The 10,594-nt window shown below is 35.7% G+C and overlaps 2 protein-coding genes across 2 annotated transcripts in view; both read right to left on the bottom strand.

Annotated features, from left to right (window-relative positions):
- Nucleotides 1–1,925: 1,925 nt before the first annotated feature.
- On the bottom strand, nt 1,926–8,654 carry LOC134006264 (putative selection and upkeep of intraepithelial T-cells protein 1 homolog). Its single transcript, XM_062445351.1, has 6 exons — nt 8,578–8,654; nt 7,371–7,383; nt 3,878–3,926; nt 3,353–3,697; nt 2,318–2,650; nt 1,926–2,035 (listed from the first exon to the last, which is right to left on the bottom strand). The coding sequence occupies exons 1-6, from the start codon at nt 8,652–8,654 to the stop codon at nt 1,926–1,928; spliced, it is 927 nt and encodes a 308-aa protein (XP_062301335.1).
- Nucleotides 8,655–9,593: 939 nt separating this feature from the next.
- The window catches only part of LOC134006258 (uncharacterized), a 232,030-nt gene continuing 231,029 nt past the window's right edge, over nt 9,594–10,594 (bottom strand). The window contains exon 9 of the mRNA XM_062445345.1: nt 9,594–10,342. The gene's annotated coding sequence lies outside the window, so the exon portion shown is untranslated. The remainder of the gene's footprint in view (nt 10,343–10,594) is intronic.

Below are 10,594 nucleotides of genomic sequence, written 5' to 3'. Positions count from 1 at the left end.
AATAAATAAATGAACTTGCAAATGAAATCTTTTCTTTGTTGTCTCTTGTTCTGTCTCATTATCAGCTTGTCAATAGACTGTGAAGCACCTTGAACTCCACTAACTTGTATTAAAGGTGTTCTGTAAATAAGGTCTGATTGATTGATGTAACTTCATGTGTAGAAATGTATCACAGTGGAAGGTTTTGCTTTGGACACTTTAACAAACTTTCAACTCAATTCAATTCAATTCAATTCAATGCTTTTATTGTCATTGCATAGCAGTACAACGAAATTCTGCTGTTTTAGAGCAATTTTAAAAAAAGAACAAAAAACTAAGAGGAAAGAAAAGGAAATGATGGAATATAAAAATAACAACAATTTCAAAATAGTACAAATAGTACATAGTAAAAAAAAATAGAAGAGATTTTAAAAAAGAATACAATTTATAAATGTATAAAAATCAAGTAAATATATTTCACTACTTTTATCAACATTATTCTAATAGAAACATTTACATCAGTTTAACTGTAAGATCATCACATAAAGAAGTAAAGTTACAACATGAGTAAAATGTTTGATTCATTTCATTGTTTCTGAAACTTTAGAAAAATTCTAAAATAGATCATCAGTAATTTATTGAAGTGCAATAATAAAGATTTTATTTACAGCTGTGAATTATTTAAACTGTTTTTATCTGATTTATTATCAAAGTGTTTTAATTAAGACTCAACAAGTAAAATCTGTTTCACATTAATTTACATCTGAACACAGAATTCAATACGTTGTATTTTCTCCACAAAGTTCATTAAATTTAACTCATTTATAAACAAGTTTCTACAAACAAACTTTCTTTTTTAACCACGTAGAGATATTTATAGTTCAGAGTTTTACACGTTGAATCATCAGCAGGACGAGCTGAGAATCAAACTATGAAGAAGCTCCACACTGTTTGTTTGTTTTCAGGATATTTTAAATAAGTTTTATTACTGATATAAATCTACATTTATATTTCATTTCTTTTTCTACGTGTTTTAAATCGTCAGCTGTTTGTTTTCATGTGTTTTTATCTTTTTCTTTGTGAGTCGATCTCGATGTAAAACACTTTGTAACCTGAGTTAAATAAAGTTTTACTGACTAAAACAAGCTTTCTGATTGCTATCAGAAAAAAGCAGAAAGAATCAAATAGAAAAGAAATTTTTCCTCATTAACAGTTGAGGAATATTCCTGGATGATGAACTTTGTGTCTTTGTTCATATTAAATGTTTTTATTGTTTTTCATTCTAATGAATGAATGTGTGTTGCTGTCAGAGTGCTGCAGTCACATGACTCATAACGTCCAATCAGAGTCACAGAACTGCTGATTCAGCATCTCTGCTCTGGTTTCCTGAACGTTTTACAATTGATTTTATATTTCAATCATTACTTTTAAAGCTCGTCTGTTTCCTTTTTTCAATCTTTGTTAAAAACAAACTTTTTTATAATCGATTTCTCTGAACTCAGTTTATTCTTTTAGTTTTCTCTGTTTCACTAATTCATGCATTAACCTCACTGCTTCTTCTTACTGGATCTACTTTAGTTCACCTTTTTGTCTTTGGAAAGCACTTTGTGACTTTAAACATCAGTATTTATTATTAATCTCATTACAAAGTTTCAGTTTTAATTGTCTTCAAAGTTTTGTTTCTTTTACATTTTGTCTTGATGATTTTTATCTTTGTGATGAAGACCGTCCACCACGATAAGGTGGCAATCCAATGAGGGGTTCAATAAGAAGTCACACCTGAACCTCCCAAAATTACTGAAGAAGATTTCTAGTAAAGATTTCTAGTTTTACTTTAGTTGATTCAATTTCTGTTGAGTTTTCACATCTGAGTGTCAGAGATGTTATGAGTGATGTTTATAGACCGTTTTCATTCTTTCGAAGCTGCTGAAGAACATCTGGATCATCTAGTCATCACACTTCTTGTAGATCACATAAACAAGAAGAGCCAGAGCCAGAACAGCGACTGTCAGACCTAATCCAAGTTGTACACCCCATGAGCTTCCAGCTGTTGGACCTGCAGAGCAGAAACAGGTGTGAGGTATCAGCTGTCAGGTACAGTCCAGAAGTATTTGGACAGTTCCACATTTTAGTGTTAAAGGGTTTTATTTCCCTCACAGTTCTTTCTATACTGATGTAAAAATAGTCACATTAAAGCTGAGACTTTAATGTGGTATCCATTATTTTATTTACAAGTCAATGTGCTGAAGCCTGAAGAACAAAACATGTGGAACTGTGAAAAAGTGATCATACTCCTGTCCAGATGTGGAACTATCATTTCTCACATCTACAAGCTCACCTTCAACATGCAGGTGGACGATCTTCATGAGTTTAATCGGATCAGCTCCATTCTTCCCTTCATAGATGCACACATATGTTCCTTTGTCGCTGCTCTTTACGTTCTTCAGAGTCAGAGACAGGTCACCATTCTTCATCTCAGTGTCCTTCAGCTGCACACGGTTCAGATAAGATGGATGTTGCTGTTTTGGGAACGTTTGCCTATTTTCAAATTTGCAGACAGATCCATCAGATATGATCCACTCAACAAGGGTTATGGTGACATAGTTTAGAGCTTCACATGGCAGAGTGACATCCTTTCCAGGTTCTGCTGTTATCTCTTTGATCTGTAGGTCTAAAGAACAATAAAAAATACATTCAGAGGAAAAAATCTGAAGGATGAATAAAAGATTAGTTTCACTACATTAGGCAGTTCCATCCATTAGTGTTGTTGATGTAAACATGTGGCAGCTGTACATTATATAGTATATATGAATATAGATGATATGGAAATATGTGAGAGACAGACTCTGGTTTTGACCATGGTTCCTGTGAGTTAAAGCAACATTTTACTCATCAACATCACTGCTGGGATGTGAAGTGGAGGCTTGGCTCCAATGCTGGAGTCCAGTCTGACAGTCACACAGTGTGGAAACAAAGCTCCAGTTTAACTTTAGGATCTAAACCACTGATGTAGATCAGAAAAGTCTCTCTGGTTAAACTGGGCTGAGCAGCAGAACCATTAACACACATTCTGAATGACTTCTTCATCAGCTGTTAGATACTGTGGTCAGACTGGAGGTTTGTCTGCAGCCTGTAAATAAATAAACTATAATCTGTTTCCAGATGTTTGACCTGCAGAAAAACAGCTGTGAGCTATCAGCTCTCAGACAGGTGAAGTTTCACCTGTACAGACTCACCTGAGTCTTTAAGCTTCATTATAACTTCATGTAACTCATGTCTGAGTGAAAGAGCTCTGGATGTTTATTGTATGTGATCATATTTAACTTTGATCTGTCAGTATTTTAATTATCATTTCTCACATCTATAAACTCACCTTTAACATTCAGGTGGATGACGATGTTTATATCACTTCTCTTCCTGCGTCCTCCTGTCTTCTCTTTATAGAGACACTCATACCTTCCTTCATCGTTGCTGCTCACGTTCTTCAGAATCAGAGACAGTTCACCGTTCTTCATCTTATCGTCCTTCAGCTGCACCCGGTTCACATAAGATGGATCCTGGTCTGCTGTCACCACGTGCCCGTCTCGCTTCAAGTAGACTTGTTTCTCAGGGTTAGATCTGCTCCACTCAACTATTGTTATGTTGACGTTGTTTGGAGCTCGACATGACAGAGTGACATCATCGCCAGGTTCTGCTGTTATCTCTTTTATCAGTTGGTCTAAAGAACAATTAAAAAAAACATTCAGAGGAAAAAATCAGAAGGATGTTTACATTTCTTTTGAAAGTAAAATCTGACTGACTGGTGAGTCTTGTGTGGTTGTATATTATTATAAAGTAGCCTTAGCAATTTTTTGAAGTAACCTAGGAAGTAAATTTTAACAGGTGTGTTATAGTCTACTTTGGGGGTCATTAATAGGCCTTGCGATCTCCAATACTGTGAGCTCAAACTGAAAACAACACAATTCACAAACCACAGTAAAACAACGTAAGGGTAGAGTACAGTGTGTGTGTTTGGGTAAGGGTGGGGTGGGTCTAGGGTGGGGTGGGGGGCCCTCCAGGAAGCTTATGTATGGGGGCCCAGAATTTGGTGCTACACCCCTGCTGCTCACACAGGTCATGGCAACACATATTAAAAGAAGCAATTTTCAGGGTATAAGGGTTTAGGTAGAGAATTCAAATTAGCTCAATTAGCGGATGACACAACAATTTTTCTGTCCAACCAAAATGAACTCGACACAGCTGTTCATTGCATCAGGGAATTTTCTGAAGTTTCTGGTTTGACAATGAACCTTAGTAAATCTGTGCTGTTTCCCCTTAAACACTGTTATCTGCTAGAATTGAGTGAGATTCCTGTTAAACAAACTGTGACATACCTGGCTGTAGTACTTGACAAAAATGAAAACAGGTGCTCAGAGGTAAACTTTAAACCAATAACTCAACAAATAAAAAGAAAATACCATATGTGGTTAATGAGGGATTTAACCTTAAATGGCCGAACGCTATTATCTAAAGCTGAAGGAATATCAAGATCTGTATATTTGTTTCTAGCACTAGAAAAATGCCTGCAGTAGTCTCTAAGAAACTACATCACATTTTATTTAACTTTATCTGGAAGAACAGGTGTCATTTCTTAAAAAAAATATATTTTGTGTAACGCCAAGAGGGATGGTGGCTTGGATGTGTTAACTTTTGAAACATTAAATAACTCTTTTAAGATTAACTGGTTAATTAACTTAAGCAGACAGAAGAACAACTTCTGGAACTCTTTTCTCATACATGTATTTAAATCATTAGGCGGAATACAGTTTTTGTTGAAATGTAACTACAAAGTTGGAAAGCTTTCTGTCAAACTTTCACAAACAAGCTCTGCTGGCCTGGAAACTGATCTACAAACATAACTTCTCACCAACCAGTTACTATATTTGGAATAATGAACACATCCTTTATAAAAACAAATCACTGTTTTATAAGGATTGGGTGGAGCATGGAATTTTATTAGTTAATCAACTTATTAACAACCGAGGTTTTTTACTTTCTTATGGAGAATTCTTGTTAAAATTTCAGTTGCCAGTTACGCCGAAGAAATATGCTGTGATCTTTGATGCACTACCACAGGGGGCGCTGCAGCTTCTGAAAGGGACTGAAAGAAATACTGCTGTTGCAGAAAATTATAAATGTGAGATTTTTGTTGGCGAAGTAGACATTACAAAAAAATCCTGCTCTAACAGATATTTGAGAAGCTGCTTACAATCAATGATTCTGCCTAGAGGTCAAATGTATTGGTCTGCACAATTTGGAGAGGTTAACTGGCATAAAGCGTGGCTGGTTGGTGACAAATTCTGTTTTAATAACAAGGTGAAAGAAGTCTCGTTTAAAATATTACATCAAATCTACCCTGCAAAGAAAACACTTGAAAGATTTAAAATGGACATTGAATATTTGTGCGATTTCTGTGGACTTGAAGATGAGACCATTGCTAACTTATTCTATCAATGTACGTACGCTAGAACCTTTTGGAAAGATGTTCAGCATTTTGTACAAGAGAAAACAGGAAGAACGATCAGTTTCCAGGAAAAATTATTTTAATTTACTTTGATGACCGGACGGTAGACAAAGATTTGTGTTTCTTCTGTCAATGGATCATGAGTTTGAGGACATTTCACATCCATAAAAACAAATGGGACAAATCTAAACCAAACATTTTACTCTTTCGACAAGAACTGCACCGTTATGCTGTCACAATCAAGGACATTAGAAATAAGAAAGCTGCTAAAACATACGATATTATGGAGAAATTCTGTGGAAATGACCTGTAAAGTATTTTTGCTGCCTTTTGTTTATGACACTGTTTTGTTTGTACCTCTGCACCCCCTATATGTTTGTAAGTATGTAAGGTTTGTGTGTCGCACAATACATTGAAAAAATAAATAAATAAATAAACAATTCTAGACAAGCGTGCAGGCACACGCTGTGTAATGTTTGTGGAAATCAAATAGCGAGGGGTTATTCGTGGTGCGAACGCAGCGGACGCCTGTGTGCAGCTCGTCTCAGTGTACAAATAATTGCGGCAAGCAGGAAAAAAAAAGTTTTTTTGACGAATTGAAAAAGTTGTTTTAGAAAGGCTAAACACCAATAAATATGGATTGAATCAGATAATTTAGTTAGGTAAAAATGTGTTCTGAATTTAGGAAATGATTACATACATTTTTTTCCAATAAATATAAACTTTTGAACTTTACAATGCTCTTTTGCGGAGTTTTGGACAAATGGCGTCTTCCCCTGCAGGCGTCAGTGCAACGGACCCTACCCTGGATGAATGAATTCAAGAAGAAATGGATCTATAATGTCAGAAGGTTAATAATACATATGAGACACAATTTAAATTCTACCTCAACTTTACAACTTTACAAGTATCTGACAACCATTTTTGGATTTGTTTTTTTGATTCACAGCTATACAGTGTATTTTTCAGATGATAGACGGGTAAAGTATCCCATGGGATGGAAGATCCTCTTTTCCTCGTTGGTTTATGAAAAGTTATTTTTAAAACACTGGAAAGACAAACATGCACCGACCCTGCAGGAATGGAAAGGATTAATGAAGTACCTTCTCAACCTAGAGAAAGCATGTTTGAGGATAACAATACAAAACAACAGTTTGTGAAAGTTTGGCAGGATATTAATGAAGCCTTATAAGAACTTGGTAAACTAGCCGAGACGTAGGGATAGGATATGTGAAGCAGGATTGGGAATCTAGTATGTATGGAAGTGTGGACGTAAATGTTGACGTGTTAGTGGTAATGGTGGGCGTAAAAATGAAAGAGTGGATGTGGAGTTATAAAAAAAAATGAATTTTGGGGTAGACATGCTATTTCCTTGTTTTTAAAAATAATTATAAAGGGAAAAAAATGAAATTCTAATAAATGTGAACATTTATTCAACAACCACGGAATCTGCGAAATGTTGTAGTTATGTGTTATAGGCGTTAACGCGTGTGTCACTATTGTACAAAAGCCACACTTCAAACGCCTTAACGTGTTAACGTCTTAACGACTTAAATATGCTAAACAGTCTCATCGTTTTCTCCTGGAAATACATGCACTGCTTGAATTGTGAAGCGAAGCAGATATTAAACTCAAAATTCGTCATCATAAAGTAAATGATTATTTGTACGTTGAGACGAGCGTGCACACAGGCTTCCCATGTGTTCGCACGTGGCATGACATTTATCACCCGTCACCTTTCATTATTTACTATTCTCGCCTAGCTGCGCTGACACACACACACACACACACACACACACACACACACACACACACACACACACACACACACACACACACACACACACACACACACACACACACACACACACACACACGAACATCTTACCTGCAGAGGCAGACTGCAGTAGACAGAAGAACAGTAACAGCACAGAGATGAGTGAAGCAGCCATAGAACCAGAATCTGCTGTTTCCAGTTATTTTGTAAAATAGACTCAGCACAGAAGTCCTCAGGTTAAGTCCAGTTTAACCGTACAGTAAAATGAGTGTGAGAAGGTTTCACAAGCTTACAGAAACTGATCAGCTCAAAGTTACCAGAAAAACATAAAGACTACAATAAATGAAAATCCAGGTTTAAGTTGTGCATTAATTCAGTCTACAACTGGTGCAGTAGTTTAGATCTGGACTGATGCTCTCTCCTCTGATGATGTGAAGGTGAATTAAACATTACAAGCAGGAACTCTCTTTATTTGTTGAGTGCAGCAGGGCGGTCCTAACTGCTGCACACTGCATCAGACTTCCTGTAAGTTATCAGGTTTTATTTTACTGTTTCTGTCACAACTTCAGTTTAATAATCACGTATTTCCATATTGGTCCTAGATACAAATAATGATAGAAATAAGGAAGGACATTTAAAAATGAACTGTAAAACAATAAATATATTCACACATCTCGCATCACATGTAAAGTACAAGTCCCTCAAACTGTACTACAGTAAAGTACAAGTACCAGTCAATCACAGGGATGACATATAGAGAGAACCCAGAGAGAAGAAACAGTTAAATGTCCTTGCAGTTGAAAGAAAACGGTATAGCTGCTGATATATCTGACAATTAATCACTGTCTTTCTTTTGTAATGATGCAGACTCTGGTTGTTAAAGGAAAAAAGTTTCTTGTGTGTGTGAGTGAGACACCTGATGACTGAAGGAGGAAGGAAAAACATGTTTCCATATACACTGTAAGATACAGGGAATAGAAGCAAAAAACCTACAACTGCTGTTTATTTATACAAATTAAAGTTTGTAATTAATCACTTTATTCTTTTTGTGCGTGTGTGCCGCAGGGGTTAGGGTTAGGGTAGAACCACTGATCTACAGTACCTCATTGTGTATGGTAGCCTACTGATGCAAAAAGCAAAATTAGTCACTCTATTAAATAAACTACAATGTATTTATTTGAAATCAATCTAAAAGTCAAAGTAAAGTAACTTTTTTTTGATTCCCAATCAAGATACACTGGTAACTATTGAAATTCAGCGATGAATCGCAATTAAACAAATATTAATCATAGACAGTCCTAGTTTTAATGTAATGTACTCTGCCTGCCTGTCCTTCACCTTATTCTCCTTGCCTGGTTCCGCTACGCCCCCTACTGCCCGTCCAGCAACATTCATGTAGAGTTTGTCATATATGTTAACTTTGGTCCAGAAAGGCTGATTAATGTTGTGTTTTCTGTATTTTAGAATTGTTGATTTTATGTTCAAGAGGTTGTGATCTGATTTTATTTCTGCACTTTATCACACAGCACACTACAGACACAACAACCTGCTCTCAATGAGTGTGTAGTAGATTTGGGATGCAGTGATGATAGAAAGCTCCTAAATGACAGTCGAGAGGAGACTGAAAGTTTTTAGCAGTTGTTTAAAACTGTGATTATTATAAAGAGTCACATGTTAAAGCAGCTTAAACAGGAAACATCTCTGCTAAGTGTCAAACAGGATCTGTGTGTTGGACCTTAACACCAGACTGACCATCAGCTCCACTTCTGTTTTACTTTTATGGACTGTACATCATTATATGACTTCATCACAGGGGTACTATGATGACTCTAATACTGGTAATATGATACTCAGATGGTGGAGAGGCCAGTAAACTTCCCAGTTACAGGTAAAGACCATAAACCATGTTTAGTTTCTGTATGACATTCAAAAGTCAACAAAAACCGCCTTTGATTATGATTTATCACTAGATATAAAGGTTCAAACTGCACCTTGTCCTGGAAATAATGAATAGCTGTGTTGTCTCAGTTTTATTTACAGGTAAGATAAGATACATGGGTCAACGGCTCAGAGAGATTCTGAGAAATCATTTTCTGGATTCGCTTCTGCAGAAAAGAAACTTACCACCTGAATCCTGTCACATTATAAAACTACATATAAGAATGAACATATATATTCAGTTATTATGAAATATGACCTTTTTGTCCATGGAGCACTTTAACAAACAATGTGAAGAAAATTTCTGCAGAAGAAATGTGTAAAAACTTCACCTGCAGAATTATCTGAATGTTTTGAGTCATATTAATGTATGTAAATAAAAGAGAAGACAAACTGTTTTAAGAGAATATTATTATTTATTATCTATATAAAATAGATATTTACCTCAGTCATAATACATTCAAACAGTTGAGCATTGAAATTCCTTGTGAACAATATGAAGTTTTGCTGTTTCATTTTTTTTTAATCAATACCTTTTTATCATTACTTATAAAACATCACACTGCACTTTTCATATTTACGGTTTTTATTATTTTATTATTCTTACTTTTTTTATTTTCCATGTTTTATTACGTTAATGTTCTTTCTAATGCTACTTTTAATGTGAAGGACTTGGTGGATGTCATTTCTTCTGCTATAAAACACTTTGAGCTGCATTTCTTGTCTCTCTTGTCTTTTTTAAAGTTTTGTGTCTTTTACATTTTGTCTGAATGATTTTTCTCTTTGTGATGAACAAAGCTCCGTCATTGTCACACGGACAGTTCATCAGCACATTGGTGGACAATAGAGCTGTTTTCTGTTTTTTTAAATGTTTTAAACAAGACTCTGAAGAATCTGACCAATCAGCTGAGGGTTTGGTTCAGGGCTCATTGGTAAGAGCTTGACTTCTTATGGATTACTCTCAGTCTCGCTCATCACATGGGACCAATCTGCCGTGGGAAACCCTACCAGGAGCTGAAAGCTCCAGACAGTAAAACTCCCACAATCCTCTGAGCACACAAACCCTCCACCGCGATAAGGTGGCAATCCGAGGAGGGACCTAGCAGAAAGATGTCAAACCCTTACCTATGGCCCTGAACCGAACCCTTAAATAATTATTTTAGACACAAGCATGGGGGGCTTCAAGGAAAAAAGGTTGGGAACCACTGATCTAGAGTACCTCATTTTGTTTGGTAGCCTACTGATGCAAAAAGCTAAATTAGTCACACTACTAAATAAACCACAATTTATAAGTGTTTTTCTATTTGAAATAAATCTAAAAGTGAAAGTTCATAAAGTAACTTTCTTTTGATTCCCAATCAAGATACACTGGTAACTATTGAAATTCAGCGATGAAT

Source organism: Scomber scombrus, chromosome 23, assembly GCF_963691925.1.
Source record: "Scomber scombrus chromosome 23, fScoSco1.1, whole genome shotgun sequence".
NCBI lineage: Eukaryota > Metazoa > Chordata > Actinopteri > Scombriformes > Scombridae > Scomber > Scomber scombrus.
The sequence above is the reverse complement of the archived record's forward strand: the minus strand, read 5'-3'. Positions and strand labels throughout refer to the sequence as shown.

Bases quoted from the DNA above. Each gene is read 5' to 3' on its own strand.
- LOC134006264 (XM_062445351.1), bottom strand. From the start codon at position 8,654: ATGAATGTTGCTGGACGGGCAGTAGGGGGCGTAGCGGAACCAGGCAAG. The intron at 3,698-3,877 runs GTAGACTATAAC...ATTGTTCTTTAG, and splicing joins GCCTATTAATGACCCCCAAA to ACCAACTGATAAAAGAGATA. The intron at 2,036-2,317 runs GTGAGCTTGTAG...TCTGCTCTGCAG, and splicing joins CGTCCACCTGCATGTTGAAG to GTCCAACAGCTGGAAGCTCA.